This window comes from Neovison vison, chromosome 7 (assembly GCF_020171115.1).
Source record: "Neovison vison isolate M4711 chromosome 7, ASM_NN_V1, whole genome shotgun sequence".
NCBI lineage: Eukaryota > Metazoa > Chordata > Mammalia > Carnivora > Mustelidae > Neogale > Neogale vison.
The window spans coordinates 179,788,956-179,812,302 of NC_058097.1; the positions used below are offsets into that span (position 1 = coordinate 179,788,956).

Genomic DNA, 23,347 nt, shown 5'->3' on the forward strand with positions numbered 1-23,347 from the left:
CTCTGAGGGCCTCGCGGACGCGAGATCCGGAGGCGCGGCCTCCTGGCCGGGAGGTGGGGCGAACGAGGTTGGAGGCGGGACTAAGGAGGGTCTCTAGCCTCGGAGATGCACAGACGCCGCAGGAGTTCGGAGGCGTGGCCAACATGACAGGAGGCGGGGCCCGGGAGGGTCTTGCTGACGGGGCCATCAGGCTGTGCTGCGGGCAGCCCGTGACAAGGCCGGGAAGATGGCGGCCTCCTGGAGGCTAGGCTGTGACCCTCGGGTGCTGCGCTATCTCTTGGCCTTTGGCGGGTGCCGAAGACTAGAGCTGGTGAAGGGCGCTTCCGGGTGGTCTGTCGGGCGCGGAGCTAGTTGGAGATGGCTTCACAGTACGCAGCGGCTGCGGGGTGAGTGGTCGGGGTCGCTCAGCTTCTCTGTGTAGCTGAGTAATGGGCCTGGGCCAGGGGCTTTTTGATGCAGGGCCCATCTGGGTCTGAAGGTGCCCGGGGCTCTCTGTTCCTGAGACCTTTTCTTGGGGAGGGGTCCGCCGACTTGGCCTAGTGCATGCCGCGGAGGGTTTTTTGGGAGCTGGAAGAACCTGACTCCGTTCCTGGGCCCCTGGTTGGTATGGCTTCTCTGTGACCTTGCCTTGGAATTTGGGTTATTTGTGACGCGCAGAGACAGGTCCTAAACGCTTTTCTTCAGGCCACTTCTCAGTTATATCTCAGGTTCCCCTAGAGCTATCAAGCTTCCCAAGGTTGCTGAAATTCAAATTCCTCTGGTAGCAGTTCGTATTCATTCTCTGGGCCCATCTCTATGGGGAGGTCTTTTCTTCCAGGCCCCTCGGGTTGCCCCGCGCGACGACACCCAGAAGACTTAATCTGTAAATACCTACGGCATCACAGACTTGGGGCAAAAGAATATTTTAAGCAAAATATGCGCTTAAAAGAGTGGCAATTTAGGAGGGGAATCATACCAAGAAGCTATTAGAAAAAAATTGGCGTTAAGTAATGACATTAACACTGTTCACACAATTCTTTTAGTATTTAACAGGATGCAATAGAGTATGCCAGGCATTGTTTTTCTTTACGGGGGTGGGGGGTTGGATATGGCTAACATTTTGTGTGTGTGTGATGTATTATCTGCCAGTCATCCTGGCACTCCACAGTATGAAACGAGGTGCAGTAGGCAGTGCTTAAATATTCTGAGCTACCTGAGACTCAGAAAAAAAGTAAGTTACGAAGAATCACAAGATGAGTGCACTGAGATTTTAAGATTTGGTGAGAACCAAATCTTTTTTTTTTTTTTTTTTTTAAAGATTTTATTTATTTATTTGACAGAGAGAGATCACAAGGAGGAAGAGAGGCAGGCAGAGAGAGAAGAGCTAAGCAGGCTCCCTGCTGAGCAGAGAGCCCGATGCGGGACTCGATCCCAGGACCCTGAGATCATGACCTTAGCCGAAGGCAGCGGCTTAACCCACTGAGCCACCCAGGTGCCCCGAACCAAATCTTTAATGAGAGCAATTTATTTCAGTTTCTTCAGCTTAATATTTAATAAAATACCGCTTGGAGTAGTAGTACATTAACGGTGTATAGAATTCCCTGTTTTCCCTTTCCTCATTTTGTTAAATGTTAAACTTTCCTATAGCCCCCAGATATTCCATTTGGGCTGGAGCTCAGCCATCTTCATTTTACAAACTACCTTTGGTGAATTGTGATGTTTTATGCTAGTGTTTGATGGGCTGCACTTTCACACTCACTACCTTCAAAAATCATGAAACAGTAAAAGCTCAGTGTTGGAAATAATTTAGGAAGAGTGTTGGGTTTGTTTGTTTTTTTTTTTCAAATTCTTATTTAAATTTTAGCTAGTTAACATACAATGTAATATTGGTTTCAGGAGTAGAATTTAGTGATTCATCACTTACATATAACACTCAGAGCTCATCGTTACAGTTGTCCTTAATACCTGACACCCATTGAGCCTATCCCCCACCCATCTCCTTCCATCAACCCTGAGTTTGTTTTCTACAGGTTAGAGTCAATTATGGTTAGTTTCCCTCTCTCTCTTTTTTTTTTTCCTTCCTGTGTATTCATCTGTTTTAATTCTTAAATTCCACATATGAGTGAAATAATATGGAACTTATCTTTCTCTTACTGATTTATTTCATTTATCATAACATACTCTAGCTCTATCCACATTGTTGGAAATGGTAAGATTTCTTTCTTTTTGATGGCTTGAGTAATATTTCATAGTGTATATATACCACATCTTCTTTATCTATTCATCAGTCATTGGACATTTGGGCTCTTTCCATATTTTGGCTATTGTGGATATTGTCGCTATAAACATTAGTATGCATGTACCCCTTAGAATCTGTATTTTTGTATCCCTTGGGTAAGTACATAGTAGTGCAATTGCTGGGTAATAGGGTAGTTCTATTTTTAACTTTTTGAGGAACCTCCATATTGTTTTCCAGAGTGGCTGCACCAGCTTGCATTGGGAAGAATGTTCTTAACCTTGTTTATAAAACAGATTCTTTAGAGAATCTTTGAAAGCTTTAGACCTACTCTACAGAAAAAGGGACAAAGAAGTGCATGCAGTTTCAGGGGTTTTCTTTTTTCTTTTCTGCCTCTTACAGTTCTCCTATATTTATTTTTTAAACTTTTTAAAATTTAAAATTCAATTAATTAACATACAATGTATTACTGGTTTCAGAGGGGTACAGGCCTGTGATTCATCAGTCTTAATATAAGTGCTCATTATATCACATGCCCTCCTTAATGTCATTTCCCAGTTACCCCATTTGTCCATTCCCCTCCCCTCCAGGACCCCTCAGTTTGTTTTCTACCATTAAGGGTCTCTTATGATGTGTCCCTCTCTAGTCTTGTTTTGTTTTATTTCTTCCCTTCTTCCCCGTGATCCTCTGTTTTGTTTTTTAAAGGCCAAATATCAGTGAAATCAGATGATAATTGTTTTTCTCTGATTGACTTATTTTGCTTAACATCATACCCTCTAGTTCCATCCATGTCGTTGTCATTGCTAATGGCAAGATTTCAGGGGTTTTTTGATGGCTGCATAATATTCCTGTGTGTGTGTGTGTGTGTGTGTGTGTGTGTGTGTATACACACCATATCTTCTTTATCATTCATCTATTGATGGACATCTGGGCTCTTTCCATAGTTTGGCTATTGTGGACATCGCTGCTATAACATTGGGATGCAGGTGCCTCTTCAGATCACTATATTTGTATCTTTGGGGTAAATACCTGATAGTGCAATTGCTGGCTTGTAGGGTAGCTCTATTTTCAGCTTTTTGAGGTACTTCCGTACTGTTTTCCAGCGTGGCTACACCAGTTTGCATTCCCACCAACAGTATAGGAGGGTTCCCCTTTCTTCGCATCCTTACCAACATCTGTCATTTCCTGACTTGTTAATTTTATACATTCTGACTGGGGTGAGGTGGTATCTCACTATGGTTTTGATTTGTTGTTTCCCTCATGCCAGGTGTTGTGAAGCAGTTTTTCTTGGGTCTGTTGGCCACTTGGATGTCTCCTTTGGAGAAATATCTGCTCATGTTTTCTGTCCATTTCTTGATTGGATTATTTGTTCTTTGGTTGTTGAGTTTGGTAAGTTCTTTATAAATTTTTGGATACTAGCCCTTTATCTGATATGTCATTTGCAAATATCTTCTCTTAGGGGTTTTCTTTAGACCCTGTTTAAGGACTCCTGCCTCTGGAAACTCACTTAGACAATCCTCATCTGAAGCAGCATGACATTTTACCCACTCCACTGTGTACCATGAGCAACATGTCTAACTCAGCCTGAACGTCATCCATAAGAGAGAGAACACTATATCCCAAGAAAGTCGTCTTAGTTTCCTAGTTCCTCCTCCTGTCATGTATAAGGATCCTGGTGATTACATTGGTCCCACCAGGATTCTTTCCCCATCTCAAGGCCAACTCTTCAGCAACCTTCTTTCCTCCTTCAACCTTAATTTCTCCTTGCCATGTAACATAACATATTCACAGGTTCTGGATATTGGGATGTGGGACATCGAGGGGGGAAAGAAGGTGGGAGAGAGGCAAGGGTATTATTCTGCTACCCCAGTAGCTAACTGTTAATTGGGTAGCTTTAAGTTATTTGGAAGTCTGGGGGTGTATTTTTTTTTCCCCTAATACTGAGCCCAAATTTGTCTCCTGACTTTTAATATAAAGATTTTTTTGTTTTGCCATGGTGAATGTACGTGGCAGTCCTTGAACTATTTGTTTTACAAAGCATGAATTACATGGTATTGTCTCATTTTTCACTGAGCTTGGTAGAAATTATAATTTCATAAAACGAAGCAACTATTTGGTAATATATAGACTATATGAATTAAGTACACTTCCTGAATAATTTCCACACTCATACATCAGCCAGGATCTTAAAGTCTGTCCATGGAAGTCACACTTGGAGTTTTGGTTTCCTTAAGTGGTGTTTGTTGGCAGCATTTTTAAGAGTAATGACCTATGCCATGTGCTTAGCACTATCTATGAATTGGGAGGTGGGCCCATGTCAGCTGTCACACATCTGTCAGCATCATGATCTTGCACTTCCCAGCCTCCAGGGCTGTGAAAAAATAAATGTTGCTTGTAAGACACCAGTCCCAGGTATTTTGTTACAGCAGTCTGAAGGGACTGAGACACCGAGCAGTGGGGTCCTTTACTCAGAGCATATGTTCACAAGAAAGGCATACAAGTGAACAAAATTTGGTCTCTTCCAGCAGGAAAGAAGTTGGGGGAGTGGGTTTGAGTATAACAAGTAGCACCGATCGCTTACTGTGTACCATGTGCCCTTCTCAGCACTTGACATGGCTTAACACATTTAGTCCTCACAGCAGTTAATGCTGTGCTCTGGGGATAGAATGATTTCAGCCCAGCTCTGCCTGACACCAAAGCCTGTTTCCGTAACCACAGCCTGCCTCAGTGTCTGTGGTGGCTTGGCCTTAGCCATTAGCAGAGCAGTGCCTGCACGCTGAAGCTGTGTTTACCAGATGTGTATTCTGTGTGAACACCTGTTCTTTTTTTTTTTTTTAAATAAAGTGAGACATATTTTAGTAATAGCTACACTGTGAAATAGTATTTCCGCAATAGTCCTGATAGTCATACAGTTTAACAGTTACAAGTCTAGACTGTGTATAAAGGGTGACAGAACCATTTAAGAGAGTTAAGAGGGTATGTTAATGTTCTCCCATCTCTAAGTTTCTAATTGATAATTGATGTACAGTTGATCCTTGAACAGCATGGGGATTAGAGGCATTGACCCCTCCATACAGTTGAAAATCCATGTATAATTTTTGACTGCCCCAACTTAAGTATTAATAGCCCACTATTGACAAAAGCCTTACCAATAACATAAACAGTGGGTGAACACATATTTTGTGTGTTATATGTATTATATACTATATTCTAACATACGTAACTTTTTCTTTAAATGTTTTGGTATTTGGGCACCTGGGTGGCTCAGTTGGTTAAGTGACTGCCTACAGATCAGGTTGTGATCCTGGAGACCAGAGACTGAGTCCTGCATCAGGCTCCCTGCTAGGCAGGGAGTCTGCTTCTCCCTCTGACCTCTCTCCTCTCATGCTCTCTCTCTCTCACAAATAAATAAATAAAATATTTTTTAAAAAATGTTTTGGTATTTCTATCTACGTGATTCATCTGTGAGTGTTTTCAAATTTTTGCAGATCTCCAAAAAATTTCCCAGTATACTTATTTTTTAAAAACCTGTGTATAATTGGGCCTACAGAGTTCAAACTCAAGGGTTTCCTCTACTCTGTTCAAGGGTCACCTATACTCTTAAGTGTTTCTTCTTGTCTCTGGCTTCATTTCATTTGCCTTTTACAGCAAAATGCATAAAATGCCCAAACTTACACATGTGTTCCTTTTTTTGTGAGACTCGTGTGAATGGTGATTTCTTTTTGTCCTGTTCCAAGATTGCAAAATAAATGGATTCAAGTAGAATTTTAATTTTATAATTTAATTGCAAGACCAGTATTGCAAGCTGAAACTGCTTGTGTGGCGTTTGGTTTTTCCTGCTCAGAGGAGGTAGTTCTACAGCCACGGACTGACTACCTACAGTTCTGGCCAGCTTCCTTACAGATGCACCATTGGATACTACATGTATCAAAGAATCAGCAAAGCCCTTAAACAAAATGGGGGCAATGGTGATTTGATTTAATTTAATTTAATTTTATTTTATTTTTGTACTTGGTAGGCAGTACATTTACTGTAGCTAGTGATCTACTCAATACTTTGCTGCAATCAAGTGCATTCTTGTATTACATGAAAAATTTTAGGCAAGAATTGAGGTTGACGTATTTATAATTCAGGAGAGCTTCCTTGGGAATCTCCTAGTCTTGGTTTTTAGGAGGGTTCAAATCTATTTGAAAAATGATAAAACTCTACCACTTTTTGAGACAAATGTGTACATTCAAAATTTTCTGTGTGGTTCCTGGAAGCCCATGGATCTCCCTATGATTTATCTATGAACACTACCTAGTCTCCAGCCTATTTCCATAAACAAGTCTGTCATTTCCTGTAGAGAATGGTGCTATTTTGCAAGGATATTTACCCTCTCAGAAAACAAGAAATGTATGTTTTTTATAGGGGTTCCCATTGTAAACAAATGGCTAGAGAATACCTTTATAGAAAGCCAGTAATTTGGAAATCTTGATTCATACTATTCAAATGGGGTGACCTTCCCTGTGGTTTGAAGTTTTTCTCATTACTTGAGTGCCAGCCTCCTAAATCTTTATGTAGGGTCCTGGCAGGGAATAGATAGCGATCTAAAAATGGCTGATTTGAGGAGAGTTTACTAAACGATTTCTGTGAATTCAGGGTTTAGAGATGGTGCTATACTAAGCTGCTGTTTAGAGTGAGATGCTCTCCCCACTCCTTAGCATGGAGAGGCTTGGGGAGAGAGCAGTTGCCAGACTAGAAAGGATGGAGCCTCAGAGGAGGATCCCTGAGGGGAGGATCTGTGGTGGATGTACAGTCCTTCAGTTAAAGGAGCCAACCAGCCCACGTGACCCCGTAGGGAGGGAGCTGGGGAAATAAATACCCTGACCTTGCTCTCCTTTCTCCCTTCATCTCCTGCTTATCCTGTTCATTGGCTGAACCCAGGCGGAAGCCTGTGCCCAGGGAAGCCTAATAAAACACACAATGGTATGGGCAAAGCTGACAAGTAGATCTAGAGGGGCAAATGGGAGATCTCTGCCGTGCCCTCCTGACTGACCCGTCAGTCATTACACTTTACACTTCAGGTGAACACTGAGACTACCAGGTACTGTATTGTTTATAAATATGGTGGTTCTCATGCTATGAGGGAGGAAAAGAACAAGTATAGTTGTTAGACTTGGAAGAAGCCAAGTGTAGTTTCCCTGGATTGTGGCCCAAGACCAGGGCCAGGCACAAGGGGGTAAGCACTGACCTGATGTTCCTATTTTTCTATAAGCATTGGACAGCTGAATAGAAACCAAATGTATATAGTTTATAGGGCTCTTGGGGGCACTTTTTATAGGAAGAAAGATTTTCTTTTTGGAGCTGTGGCATCTAATTTTCATTTTTGTTATTTCACTTGTACTCATGATTAGAGTCATCCCTGACTCCTGACTTGTATGGCACTTCCAATCTATCAGAAATTCCTGTTGGCTCTGGCTTTTGTATGTAATCTGGCCACTCCTCTCCAGCTAGCCTGGTCCAGGCTACCAATACCTCTATTCTAAATTATTGCAGGAGTGTCCCACGTCATAGCCCTACCATCACCCTTGGTCCAGTACAGACTGTTCTCCATACAGCTTTGCAGGGTGCTTCCTTTCCCTCTTTCTTTCTTTCTTTCTTTCTTTCTTTCTTTCTTTCTTTCTTTCTTTCTTTCTCTTTTTTTTTCTTTCTTTCTAAAGATTTTATTTATTTATTTGACAGAGAGAAAGAAAGCACAAGCAGTCAGAGCTGCAGAGAGAGTGGGAGAAGCAGGCTCCCCACTGAGCAGGGAACCCAGTGTGGGGCTCCATCCTGGCACCCTGGGATCATGTCCTGAGCTGAAGGCAGATGCTTAACTGACTGAGCCACTCAGGTGCCCCCAACCTTTTTTCAAAGTAGGCTTCACGCTGGGCCTACTCATGACCTGAGAACTCATGACCCTAAGTTCAAAATCTGAGCTGAGCTCAAGAGTTGGATGCTTAACCAGCTGAGCCACCTAGCGCCCCCAGAGTTCTTTTAAATTATAAATCAGATCATGTCAGTTCTCTGCTGAAAACCTCCAGCACTTCTCTTTAAACTCAGAATGAGGTCTAAAGTCCTGACTCGAGTATACAAGGCCCTATCTTTAGAAATGCCACTCATTTCTTTCTACCACTGCTAGAATGAAGGCCAAACATTTGGAAGATCTAATGGAAGATTCTGGGTGCCTTTTCAGTCTCTCACATTAAATGGTCTAAATAGATAAAGGAGAATAGGTAACAAATTCATGGGTAGCTTCACTTTGTACTTAAAATTCTATTATTTTAAATTTTCTGCAACATTTGTAGTTGCTACCATCTCCAAGCATATGCAGTTTTAATTTTTTTCTGTAAATGATACAAATTTGTGAACATAAGCCGTTTATGTGGAACTGTAACCAAGCTGTTTTTAACTGTGGTTATTTCTCTTACTCAGAATTTTTTTTCAGGGTTTTCCATTGCTGTTTAAATAACATCAAACCCATTAATGAGGTATTAAAGTTAAGTTACAGTAGTACTGTAAGGTACTGTAGACAACCACAAGTTAATAGTCCCAACATACTTTTTTTAATTCACATGCTTATTTTTCATTTTCATTGTATTTTGCACTCCAGCCAAACTAAGCTGTAATTCCCACCTTCTTTGCAAATGATGTTCCCCTCATCTGAAATATCTGCTCATTCCCTCACCTTATCTTCTTTGCCTGGCATACATTTTTTTAAGTTAAAAAAATTGTGGTAAAAATATGTAAAATTCACCATTTTAATTATTTTTATGCATTCAGTTCCATGGCATTAAATACATCTACATTGTTGTGAAACCATCACCACCATCCATGTCTAGAACTTTCTCATCAACCCAAACTGAAACCCCGTGTTCCTTGATACATCCCCTTTCCCCTCTCTCCCCAGCCCCAGGTGGCCACCATTTACTTTCTGTCGCTGTGAGTTTGCCTGTTCTGAGTATCTCCCAAGGGCAGAATCCTACAACATTGGTCTTTTTGTGTTTAGCTTATTTCACTTAGCCTCAGGTTTCGTCTGTTTCCTTGCACGTATTTAAATTTCATTCATTTTTAGGGCTGAGTCATGTTTTAGTGTATGTCTCTACCACATTTTGTTTATCCATTCATCTGTTGTTGGACGCTGGGGTTGCTTCCACCTTTTGGCTAATGTGAATGATGCTGCTGTGAACATGGGTGTACAGATATGTTCCAGCTCCTGCTTTCCCTTCTTCTGGGTGTATACCCAGACATAGGAGGCCTGGATGAAATGGTAATTGTGTGTTTAATTCTTTGAGGAATCATTTTATTTTCCCTAGCAGCCACACCATTTTACTTTCCCACCAGCAATGCACAACAATTCCAATTTCCTCATCTTGCCAACACTTGTTTTCTTGGTTTTTGATAATAGCCATTCTAATGCGTATGAAGTCAACTGGTACTAGATCCCCTAGTACTTAGGTATGTATCTCAACTGCCCAATTAAACCATAATCCTTTTGAGGTCAAGATTCTGGTCTTGTATTTGTCCAGGGCCAGGATAACAGGAGCTCAAGAGGCACTTACTGAGGGCCTAATTGGCTCATTACCTTTTGGTAGAGAATGTTACGGGCAGCACCACTGAAAATAAAACATTGGCTGATGATTTTAATGAGAGTTTGGTTTTCAGATGTGCACTTCAGTTAAAATAGAGGTCAAGAATTAGTAGACTGTAACTGTGAGAACAAAGGCCAGATTAGGTAAAGGAGAGAGTAGAAAGGAAACCTTCACCTTTAGGCGGGGATGTGAAAGCAACTGTGATTCCATCTTCTATTACTTGAGGAAGGAGGTGTAAGGCAGGATATTTTGATACATCTAGCCAATTCTGGATGTCTGCAGAGTCCTCCCTGTTAACCATTTCTATGCTACCTATTAGTAATAAATAGCGAATATTTTTGAGACGGACTTTTCACCTCTCTGTAAAGACTTTGTATGTGTTAATCTCCTTTAATCCTTACAAAGTCTGTATTTTACAGAAGAGGTGACTGAGGCACAGAGTAGTTGAGTGACATAAGTAGTGGATCTGTAATTGAACCTAGGCAGTTTGGTTCCAGTGCCTGTTCTCTGAATCACCACGGTATGCTGCTGCTTACTAGGACTTTTATAAAATTAACGAATCATTTTATTAAATAATAAAATATTTACCTTAACACAGTAATAGATGCGTATAGTTTAAATAGTCAAAGAGTACTAAGAGGTTTATAGCAATGCAGTGGATCTCTCCCTACTTCTTTCTAATAAGCACTAATAATTCCTATCAGTGGTGCTTATTATTAACTTGGTGCTTATAAGAAAGAAGATGGGGAAGCACTGATAATAAGCATTATTATAATAATATAATATTATAAGCATTATATATATTATAATAAGCATTATCAGTGCTTCCCCATCTTCTTTCTTATAAGCACCAAGTTTCATCTCTTAGCTTCATTCCAGCATGTGCTCATCTCCCTATTTCTGTTTTACATGTTATCTTTGGATGAGTGCTGGGCAGGGCCATCCCCTAGGCTTTTGTTCCGCCAATGTAATTATTTTTGCAATTCTTGGTTAAATCCATATTCAGTATTTACACCCAATAAATGTTATACACAACTTGATATTGTCCCAAATTATGATTGTTACCTTTCTTACTTTTTTCTTTTCCTGACATTATTGCCGTTTAAATTTTTACTCTACTTTCCTCTGTCACTATTGCTGATTCATCCCACGCCATCTAATAGCTTCTCAGCGTGACTTTATTGTCAGTCATATCAGATAATTTCTCAGTTAATTTATTTTTTGCAGTTTCTGCATGCCTCCAGATGTGTAAGTTGAACCTCCATTCCAAAGGTCTTTTACTTTCTTCAGAGAAACAGTCTCCAGTGTCCCAGTGTTCTGTTGAAGGAGGGTGAGCTGTTACCTAGCACTGGACTGGAGGAGGGGATGGAGGGGATCCACGTATGTGCATCTCAAATAGCATTCACCCAAACGCCTACCCCCATTCCCCAGCTCCAAAGATTCTCAGGACTGCCAGTTCCTGGGCCTTTGGGGGATTCTGTTGTATGAACAGGTGATTAGCCTGGCTTTCCCCACTTTTGGCTTAGGATTCAGCTTTCTAGAATCTCTTCAGTCAATTCTTACTCATCCGTTTACTTTCCTACTTCCAAAGTTGTGTGCTGTTATTCCTTCCTTTCTGTCCTTGTGGGTTTGTATCTAAAAATAACAAAAAACAACACTACCTTTTTTTTTTTTTTTTTTTTTTCCCTTAGTGTTAGATTGTATTGGGCAGGGAGTAAGATTGAATAAACTTAACAGGAGAAAACTGCTAAAATGTAGATTATAAGAAACAAAAGAAATCAAAAGCGCTTATGCAATATCACCAACCAGAGAACCACTTCTGCCATTTTGGAGTATATCCTCTCAGTCTGTGTGTGCACAAGCTAAGCAGGTAGGAAATGGGTTATGCCATACATAGTGTTTGTGGGCCATCTTTTACCATGGCAAGACCTGTAAATGCTATTTTTACAAGTTATTCATGGATCTTCTGTTGTCCTTTGGCCTTTTCAGTTTATTCTTACACTGGTAGTACACCAAAGTCACTGTTTGAATAAAGATGATGTATAGGACAAGCACTCATTTTTTAAAAAATTTGCTTTAGCCTCCTTTATTCAAAGCTCAGTGTTAATACTGTTTTGTGCCCTGGTGTTGATTTTTAAATTACCTGTACTTCTTCATTGTGCTTTATTTCATCCAGCCTGCAGATGGCAGAATTGTTTTATTTTTAACAGATATTTTAAAGGCTAATTATATTTAATGAGTTCCTGCATTGGAAAGAGAGGTGATTAAATGAGCAGCATCTCTCCCTATTAGAGAAGAAGCAAATTAATGTGAAGAACAGGGAGGCACACTAAGAAAGTATTGGATAATTTACTTATTCACTTGGTCTATCTTCACGATTTTTTATGTATTTGCATAATGGTACTATAAATGGACTAGAGCCTGATGCTGAAGTGTTATCATATGTAAACTGCTATGTTTCCTTTAATTTCCTTAGGCACAGTAATGGAACTCAGATCTGCTTCATATTAACTACAAAGCAATTTGGTCTGCTTTTATATTTTAAGAGTTTGCATATATTGTTGTTGTTTTAATCTGGAGATCTCTTTGAAGTGATGTATAGAACATTAGTTTAAAGGTTTGATATAATCAATTTTATGTGAAGTATGAGTGTTTGTTCTTAGCATAAAAGAAGTTCTTTAGGGAACAAGAAGTAGAATTTGATTAGTATACCATATTTAAAGTTGAAGACAGAATTATTCTGCAGAAAGATTAGAAGAGCAGATTTGAAGACATGCAGGAATTGCTTAGAGAAGCTTATAAAATTCAGTGATTGGTAAATTGCTTGTGTGCTTGATAGGATAAGTAAAACAACAATACACTAAGCAAAAAATTTTAATTTATTGTGTCATTCTGTCGAAGGAAAAAAAAAGATTCGGACAGTTCTAGTGAGTTTTGAGACTCTACTTTTAAAAATCATATTTTAAATGTAAACTGGAAATGTACATTGCTGTAGTCATCTTAAAACTTTTTACATATGTTTTTAACTGCAGAAGTACAGACTTTATAAGCGATTAGCTATAATTTGTTAGTTTGCTAGAAAGGAGTAAAAGGCTAAGACTAAAATAACTACCAAGGAGTTAAACTCTAACTAAAATTTGGGTGTATTTTTGAGTATTTGTTGAAATAACTGGTATTACCCGTGGAGAAGAAAACACATTTCCTTTGATCTTATTCATAGTTGTGCCCAGTTATTCGCAGGAAATAGAGTTGGTGCTCATTTCGCGGCCTCCTCAACTTGACAGGAAGGAGGTAGTGGGATGCACTGCTTACTGGAATGAAAAGGGAAGCTATATTTAGTTTCTCTAATGAAATTAAAAATATTAAGTATAGACCAAAATTCCAAGAAGTCTAGAAAAAAGCCCAAACTATCTGAATAGAATTGACAACAGCCATAAAGGGCAGATATTAATAATGTGCAGCCTGTCATTCAAAGCTGATATGATTGTATACTTGTTTTCCACTGGAAAAATACATTTGGAAAAGATATGTATAATGTTCCAGTCAAACGAGAATATACTAGAATGAAATATGTACCATAATGAGTAAATTGATGTTTATGTTTTGAAGTGATTTTCTGGTATTAAGGGTAGATGGGCTGGATTAATCAGAAAATACAATGCACGCTTTATTTCTGTAGTAAACTAGTGTAATCAATCAGGAGGTACTACCAAATAAGAGAGATGTCCAAAATGTCTTTCTTTGGTTTTTGTCACCTTCATTTCAGAGTCGGGATGGTGATCTATTACAAAATTTTTCTATTTTACGGTCATAATTCAAAGAAGCAATTTCAATTCATCCTTGAAGGGTGGCTGCATGAAGAATGATTATGTTCTTTTTATTTTTAAAATATGAAAATTTTTGAGTTTTTGATGTTGTAATTTGGAAAATAATACTTAATAAATACAAAAGTTTCATAATATAGTACTTAATGTCAGGAATAATGGAAATGTGAATGTCTCATAGGTGAGAGATTATAATAAGAGATAGAATCATAAAATAAATGTGAATTCTATCTTGGCAACTGGAACCAAGGTATAAAAATACTGAGGCGAGATTCTGTTTTGGAAACTTGATTTAGTGTTTGTCAGAAATTGGAATCTGGACGTAGAATCACTGAAGTCCATTTATTTTGTTGCTTTGAAATGGAACTCTATTTGATATAAATTTCGTATGTATGTGATTATGAAATAGTCTGTCTCATAATACCAGCCTTGAGCTGTTTGAAGGAAGCAATATATTGGGCCTTTTTTGGAAGCTGTGTTTTTCAAGAAGAGGCTGACCTCTTACCATGGTGCTATTAGAAGGTAAATTTTTTATTTGCTTTTTTTAAAGACCCCATTTGTCACTGTGAACTTAAAAAAATAAAAACTGGAGGCTTAGACTGGCCAAATATTTTGAAAGCAACTGTTTTTATTTGTTTTCTACATCAAGCCATGAGAAAATGAAAGAGGCACGTGCAATGTAATGTAAGGGATAAGAAAGTTTATTTTATTGTTTTTAAATAGTGTTAGTTTATCAGCTTCAAGCACTTGGAATTAAGCATAGGCTTGTTACAGTTCAGATTTGGAGATGTACCACTAATGTTGTTTGCCTTAACATTTGCTAATGTTAAGTTTGCCTTGTGTGTGTTGTGTTTTCTCTAAGTGCATGTCCCTGAATTCTAATTCACTTAAAAATCTGATACTCAGGTGTGTTCTATAGACGGCACTGCGCTAAGGTCGGGTGTAGTAGTTTGCATTCTTTTCCACCCATTCAGTATCTTAATGTGTCTATTTTAGTCCACGAGGACTTATTTTACTAACGAAAAAAATGTGCAGATGTTTTTAAGCTGTATTACATTCATGGTTTGAATCTTAACTAGACGGAGCTGGGAAATTAAATGAAACTGTGGCGGTAAGAGTTTTAGAGAGATGTAGTACACAGGAGTTGATGACCTGTGTTTGCCAGTCTCTTCTGTGATAAATGTGTTTTAACAATAAATCACATTTTAATAACAAATACATGTGTTAATAATAATACATTAATAATATATAATAAATAAGGATTTATCAGGAATTAGGATAGTCAGTTTTGGCTGTTTTTCCTCCCTTATTTTCAAGATATAATGCACTTAATGATTACCTGCTTCCTTCTACATTCAAAATATTCAGTGTCAGTAGTAAAAATGGTTTTTTGATACAGGAATTTTTTTAAGCCCAAGGTAGGGAAAGGGCTTGTTGGGAAATTTGACCGAAGATATGTTCACATGGATTTGAGATGTCTGATTTGCTGTGTTTGGATTTCTGGGTGAGTAGATATGAATAACCAGAGATTAATTGATGATCTGTGTTTGTAAGGATCATCAATTAATGATGAGAAGTATCTGTGCAATATAGTCGAGTATAGCCTTGAGAGTTAGGCAGGAGGAATTCAAATCCCTTAAGCAGTGGTTTGTAGTTATCTCGTGGATGAAATGGGTGTGTTGACTTAGAGTTTAGTTTGGGCCCCACCATGGTTGGGGTATTAGAAGTGAAAAATTCTGCTTTTCTGTCCTTCTTTGAGTTTGGTACCTATTGAGAGAAAGGCAAAAAAGTCAGCTGGAGATCAAAGTAAGTACCAGTTTCAGTGTGGTGGTTTTATTGGATTAGAGGATGTGAATTCTATCTGTGGCCTTTTGCAAGTTGTGCTTTCCAGTTTAGCCGCATATTGAGACTTTGGGCTTTTGTTTGAGGAGTGTTCCTGTGTATAAAGCAAACACAGGGGCGCCTGGGTGGCTCAGTGGTTTGAGCCTCTGCCTTCAGCTCAGGTCATGATCTCAGGGTCCTGGGATCGAGCCCCACATCGGGCTCTCTGCTCAGCAGGGAGCCTGCTTCCCCCTCTCTCTCTGCCTGCCTCTCTGCCTACTTGTGATCTCTTTCTCTCTATCAAATAAATAAATAAAAATCTATAAAAAATCATTTAAAGCAAACACAGATACCTGAATTGCTCCTCACACCCAGTGGGGCCTGATGGCCCGAAGAGAGGTAGGCCTGCTATCTGCCTATGAAAGGCAGGGCCAGTTACACCTTGCACAGGAAAGAAAGAGTTGAAGGGGAGATGCACGTTCCTCACGGCAGGCAATTCTCTCTCTCTCTCTTTTTATTTATTACTTATTTTTTTTGAAGATTTTGTTTATTTATTTGGCAGACAAAGATCACAAAGGGCAGAGAGGCAGGCAGAGAGAGAGGAGGAAGTAGGCTCCCCGCTGAGTAGAGACCCAACAGGGGGCTTGATCCCAGGACTCTGGGATCATGACCTGAGCCAAAGGCAGAGGCTTTAACCCATTGAGTCACCCAGGTGCCCCGTTGTTTTTTTTTTTTTTTTTTTTTTTTTTTTTTAAGATTTAATCTACTTACCTGAGAGAGCGAGAGTGAGCAAGCTAGAGAGAGCGAGCGTGCTCAGGTGGGGGGTTAGGGACAGAGGGAGAAGCAGACTCCCCGCTGAACAGGGATTCCCAGGATCCAGGGATCATGATCTGAATTGAAGGCTGACACTTTACTGAGGCACCCCAGTGCGTAATTCTTAAGAGAAAATGAGGAAGAGGCTGAGGCAGATGTGTATGCTTCGTGGAGAGAGAAGATAGAAGTTTCTCTCCTAATGCTTCCGATATGAAACTCCTTTACCATGAAGCTGTAGGAACTCTGTGCTTGAAGTCACAGTAAATTAGTTCATTTTCCTGAAAGAAATATTTAACCTCCTTTAACATTAGTGTTCAGATCCCTTGTTATAAACCCTAAAATGTCAATGGAAAAAAAGAAACCCTATCCTGTACTTTTTCACATTTGAAATGTATTAGATGTGCTTTTATAGTGTTTTGCTTTTTGGGGTCAGAGAGTGAATGATCTGAGAGGATAGGTTCTGTGGAAGGTTTCAGGGAATTTAATTTCTTACCATGGCTACTGCTAGGAGTTGGTATATGCTATTAACTGCTTTATAGGATTTGAATTTTCATGTACCTGAATATATATTCAATGTATTCATATATACCCATTTATATATATATATATGAATATATATATTCATATAGGATTATGTTACTGTACCAGCTGGGTCCTCCTTGAGTATGGTCCTGGACACTGGATGACTATTGGGAAGCACATCTGGACAAATACAGAAGATATCTCCTTGATATCCAAGGAGAACGTAGCTTTGTTTCCCTGAGCGGTCACCCTAGGTTGAGTCTACCTTTTTGGATCCCTAATTGAAATGTTGTATGGAACAGTCTGAGATTAATTCAACCATGCAGGTTCACTTTCCTGGTCCTCTTTGACAAAGCGAATCTTTTCTTTTCATGCTTACCAGCAAGAACCTTTGATTCTTGAATAGTGTAATAGTAGAGGAAAATAAAAAATATAATCAATTTCTTTTTTTTTTAAGATTTTATTTATTTATTTGACATATCACAAGTAGACAGAGAGGCAGGCAAAGAGAGAGAGGGAAGCAGGCAACCTGCTGAACAGAGAGCCTGATGCAGGGCTCGATCCCAGGACCCTGAGATCATGACCCGAGCCGAATGCAGTGGCTTTTACCCACTGAGCCACCCAAGCACCCCTATAATCAATTTCTTAAAGTCTAATTTGATTACTTTGTTGTAGGTTATCAGAACCCTAGTATTTTTTTTTTCTTTCTTATTTGTCTTTTCCTTTGGTCATTTTACTTGTAAGTATTTTTTTATAGTGATGAACATGAAGGAGGTGAACGATAAATTAGCTTTTTTTTTTTTTTAAATCTTGCATGCATCTGGCTTGAAAATATACATGACTGGGGAACTATGAAAAAGGAATTGAAAGTATTCCAATAAGAGTTTTATGTTGTTAAAAAAATGACAGCTTTATGTTTCCATACTGTTTACTGGACACTTAGTTTGACCACTTGGGAGTCTTTTAGGTTTTAGAGTATTTTCTTTCTCAAATTGATGTTGATTTTAGCATATTTGAACTTTTCATTGATGCCTCATGAGTTGCATTATTTTTTTTGTGGCTAATCTTTCCTTTTGCATTTTCAGCTGATCCCATTAAGATACTGATGCCGTCGCTATCTCCTACAATGGAAGAAGGAAACATTGTGAAATGGCTGAAAAAGGAAGGTGAGCAAGTATACTACTAATGCCCGTGTTATTTCGTTGTTTTGGGTTCTTTTCTAATCAGCTAAATTATACAACACATGAAATAAATCACATCCTCCGCTTGTTATTTTAAGTTTGCTCAAATAAACTTTTCCCATGGTAATGTATAATGTAGGGAAGGTTTTCTGGGTTCAACCTATTATCTTTTCATAAGCAGAGAATGGTTAAATATTTTGAGACATGTTTTTCTGAATTTTAGTTTTTATACTTAATTTTTAGTGTCAACATCATAAATTTGTTGATCCCCTTAAGTTAATTTGTGATTTTATGACAATGCTATCTGTGTGTTTGTGTGTGTGTGTGTGTGTGTTTCCTGAAGCTAAGCAAGTTGATTATAAATTTCATTGGCAAGAACAAATAAGAATAATAGAGAAAACTCTCAAGAGCAGTAGAGAAGGATTCTAGCCCTACTAGATTGTGAAATGTATTACTATGCCTCCATCATACAGAGGGACAAAGGAATGATTAATGTGAGGGCATCTGGAGAAGGAGACTTTGTATTTCTGGTTGATGCTTTCTCCCCACCCGCCACCTCTGGTCATTGCCACATGTGGCAGTAGAGTAACCTTCCCCGGTACAGGTATTGACTGGGGACAGCTTCCTTCCGTACTTGATGTGGCTGTGTTTCCCTCTGCTTTACTCATTCTGCAACATGTTTAACTTTTGTGGAGGAAAGAGGTTGTTAGATATGCAGAGAAATGGACCATATGAGTTCCCACAGCCGTTATTATGCTTCAGCTTGAAAAATGATGATGATGAATCAAGTGTTAAAAACTGAAAGAGGAAAGCTGAGTATGACGTGACTTGGGATGCCATATCTGATTCCAGAGACTAGCCCTGGCAAGGACTTGTATGTGACTTGGTGGACACAGATGTTATCCAGGCAAATGCTGGTATGAGTGGTCCAGTCTAGCACTTATAAAATAACATTGAGAGAGTTTAGGCAGTGGATGAGAATTCAGTCTGACAGTTATCCTGTGATTCCAGGAGATAGAGCCATTCATTGTTTCACTTTTGCCAATGATGAGAGATTTGGCTACTTCTGAACCGTAGCCAAATAAGCTTGAGAGTTTAGGAGGAGGCCTCAGTTCTTTGAGGGAGATTGGGGTGCTAGGTAACGCAGCAAGATTACATTACAAAATGGACCTCACAGCAGGAACTTGGGACTAGCGATTAGACCAATATGGAGGTTAGGAGGTGTGGTACAGTGAGGCTGTGCAGATGACTATGATTGGTTCTTGCTATGCTAGATACCACATCTGGTTGGAAACACTACTTAATTCTGTTGCTCAGTGGGGAATGTCTTGATATGTCTTCTTTTCCTTTTATGACTAGCATGTAATTGGAACACACCCAGCAACACAGTAAGTGGTTGATCAGTAAATATATTGGCAGGGGAAGAATAAGCCAAAAGCAGGAAATGTGACAGGGATCTAAGCTTTGGAGATGAGGTACTATTTGACCTGGCCCTTGTAGGTTTTTTGTTTTGTTTTTTTTTTTTAAAAAAAAAAAAGGTGTGAAAGGCCAACCTGGGTAATGTTAACATTTTGGCAAAGTGTTAGAAGTGGGGTATCAGGACATGTGTTTTGGCAATAGTAAGTAGTTCAGGCTGCATTAAGGGCATTGTGTATGTGATGTCATATTGATTATAGGAAGGATATTAAATACTAGTCATCAGTTTGTCAGTCTGTGAAGGTCTTTATCCTAAAACCAAGATATAGTCACACTCATGGTTATTTTATAGGAAGTGGTTTCTGTGTGCTTTCTTGAGCCTTGTTTGTGGCATTACACGGAATGGAGAGGCCCTAATGGCAATCTGGTGTCAAAAGCAAACTCTAAGTCATTTAATCGCCCCCCTTTTCCCACTCACATTGGAAAGGTCAACCCTGAAGACTTTCAGTCACTATGACCATCTAAGCAATGGAGTAAGGCTTCTGCTCACTACTAAATAGAAAATTATAAAGCAAATTTCTTAATGGTAGGTGGTGCTTAAAATACAAGAAAGGGGAATCATCAAACGCTAGTAGCACCCACAGTGGTGAGTAGGAATAGGAGCCATGTGCCCCGTGGTGGCCGGAAGTGGAAAGAATAAATGAGATTGGGCATAGGTGTTTTTGAGGGAAGAAGGAGAGAGCAGGAGGAGGGGAAATCAAGAAGTTAGGTTTAGGCTTTGATATGGTAAATTTGAGATCTTATTAGACATTGAAGCCAAGGTATTGAATAGATGATTGGTTGTAGGATTTGAAGTTCATGAGTGAAGACTGACTTAGAGATAGAAATTTGAGCGTCATCAGTATTATATGGATGGAATTGAATGCCATATCATAGATAACAGGTGAATTCATTTGTTTGACTTGAAATCTCGTTGGAATAAAAAAATGCTTACTCCCTTGAAAATTTGCTTTCATAGCCTGCCTCATGAGGCTTTGAGGTCCACATTTATAATACTTGCATTTTCTGGGAACCCACAAGTAGAGGTAAAGTGGTTCTGAGCTGATAATCTTTCTGGATTACCTAGCAGAAGCCATTATTTTGGAAAGACACAGTGTCCAGTCCAAGCTGTACAAGATTACTAGATAAAGTCCCCCTTATGAAGAGTTCATAGTCTTTAATTTAATAATATGCGTGGAAGCAGTCTTTTAGGAGCAAAGGGCATGAGACATAACAAGCAGCAGGTCCAGACCTACAAGAACTTCAGTTAATTAGAATTACTAGATACATAAAACTGTCTGTTTGAAATGACTACACATGTAAGAGAAGGAATTGGAAATCTGTAATGAAAATAAAAATCTGAAAAGAGACACTCTCCAAAAAGTTTAGGCAGGGGAGCCTGGGTGGCTCAGTGGGTTAAACCGCTGCCTTCAGCTCAGGTCATGATCTCAGGGTCCTGGGGTCGAGTCCCGCATCGGGCTCTCTGCTCAGCAGGGAGCCTGCTTCTCTCTCTCTCTCTCTCTGCCTGCCTCTCTGTCTACTTGTGATTTTTCTCTGTCAAATAAATAAATAAAATCTTTAAAAAAAAAAAAAGTTTAGGCAGATTTGAAGAGGACCAAGAGAACTTCTAAGAATGAAAAATACTGTCTCTAAAATTAGAAAACAAAAAACTCAAGATTGGATTAAAGTGTAACTGAGCAAAGAATTAGTGAACAGAAGTTCAACCTGAGAAAATAAGTTTGCATGCAACCCAGAGAGATAAAGCAGTAGAAAATATGAACTAGAAGTTGAGACATGAGGAATAAAATGAAAATCACCCAGTAATCCAATAGCAGTAATTCTAGGAGGAGAAAAAATTGAATGAGGAAAAGGTAATATTCAAGGCAAAAGTGGCAGAGAATTTTCTAGAATTTGAGGAGGACATAGATCACATAAATGAAAGAGCCAGCATTTCATTAGAAAGTACTCTGAGCAGTTGGCTCTGCATGGCTGCTATCTTTTAAAATAATTACCAGTATCTAAGGAAGTTTCACCTTTATAAATAATGTAATCAATTGGAATCTATTTTTAGGTGTCTTTTTCCTGATGAATTACAGAGCTTTGGCTGTTTCCACATTCAATATGACAAGAGTGTTGCTGTCATTACATAATGATTCAGACACAGAACAGCCTTTTAGAGTTATTATAAAAAGATTAAATTTTTTCACATTTTGAGGCAAGTAGATAAGAAGGATTCTTTGGACCACATTTATCTTTCAGACTTCTAGCTCACTGGCAACGTGATAACTTATTCACATCCATTAGAATACAGAGAGTGTGATGAAAAGCCAGCAGACATACGGTCTCATCATTCTGTTCTTTTTTCCTTTTGATGACAATGTGCTATTTTCACATAGGACAAGCCAGGATATGCTGTAAGCCCCTGGAGCATGTTTCCCTGAAGGTTGCTCTTCAAATTGTGTTCTGCCAACTGAAGAGAAATGTTCCTTTACTAATATACTATAAATAATTGAGGGTAATCTAAATCTTTGGTCTTTAGTAATTCACTGTCTTCCTTTTCATTAACATTTATGTACAGTACACATGTGACTATACATTTACGTATGTGTGGGGCTTGATACGTTTATGATAACTTGGTTCAGTCATTCTGTATTAAAAGCATTTCAGTTCTTGTATCAAATTTTATGTATACCATTTTGTCTTATTAGCTGTGTTTTAAAAAAAATTGATCTTGAGATCTTTTTAATGCTTTTTAATGCAGTCACTGTTATTTGAAACAATGCGTTTAGACCTTCAAATGTTAAGAGGATTGAATTAAAAAAAAAAAAAAGAACAGAGTTTACCTAATTATAAATCTAGTTTATTTTTAAGGCTAATGATCTGATAACCTTTAATGGATAGCAGTTCAGCCTTACAAACTTTTAATGATTTCTTGAAACTTCGAGATCCTTTAATTCACAACTATTATTAGGATGCTTTGAAGGGGTATTGGGAGGGTGTGTGTTTTAAGCGAAGGTGATAAAGATTCAATGAAAGGAACTCTGGCTTGGGAATCACAGTTTGTCTTTTGGGGTTCCCACTTTGCCATGAAATACCCAGGAATCAAACTAGTTAAAATCTAAGGTAATATTCCTAGCTTTAGAATTCTATGATAACTCAATTTCATTTTTTGTCAGTTTTGAAATATACAGTAATATATAAATTTTTCCCATTTTTGTTGATCTAATGAATGTTAACAAAGCAGTTTTCTAATGAATGTTATAACACTTAATTTTAGTCTGGGATTAAGTAAAGAATATGCATTTTAAAATTGGTGGAGAAGATACTTCAAAAGTGATAGGTAACATGTACAATGTCAGAATCTCTTGAAAGGTAAACTGAACTCTAGTTCCACATCTTTTTTTATAAGTTTGTTATTTGGAGAGAAAAATGTGCTTCAGATATTTTCAGTTTAATGAGCATGGATATAGCTTATTTTTTTGTCAATTGAAATCAAATCTGTTAAAATAACAAAAGGAAGAAAATAGTCGTGTGTCCACCCTTTTGTGAGAGAATATTTAAGGGTATGAAAAACACTGTTTTCTCTCTCGGGATATTTCAGGGCATACCATGAAATACTGGAAGAAAAGTTGGTGGAGGTAGTTGCACAAAGTACTTCCTTAGTCACGGTGTCTGGAACATAGCGCGGGCTTCCTCAATGATGTTGGCTGCTGCTGCTGCCCTCAGAGACTGTCATGTTATGTGGACATTCCTCCTGTCATGTGACTGGAAACTGTGATTCTCAAGTAGCTTTGGTATAAGTCTTTAGACAACATCTCATTAATGTAGAGTTTATAATTCTGAAGTAAAACTGTGTTGAAGGAGTTCTTCCCTATTGAAAGTGTAATCACAAAGTACCATTGG

General features: G+C 38.7%; 1 protein-coding gene across 2 annotated transcripts in view; it reads left to right on the forward strand.

Moving 5' to 3' along the window:
• The window catches only part of PDHX (pyruvate dehydrogenase complex component X), a 70,892-nt gene that overhangs the window by 152 nt on the left and 47,393 nt on the right, over positions 1 to 23,347 (forward strand). Inside the window, exons 1-2 of one of the 2 annotated variants that reach the window (XM_044259066.1) lie at positions 170 to 386; positions 17,894 to 17,974. In XM_044259066.1, coding sequence (XP_044115001.1) covers positions 227 to 386; positions 17,894 to 17,974 — 241 coding nt within the window. In that variant the 5' untranslated portion in view covers positions 170 to 226. Of the gene's footprint in view, positions 1 to 169; positions 387 to 17,893; positions 17,975 to 23,347 lie in introns of those variants that run through there. The other variant, XM_044259067.1, reaches the window with a different exon arrangement.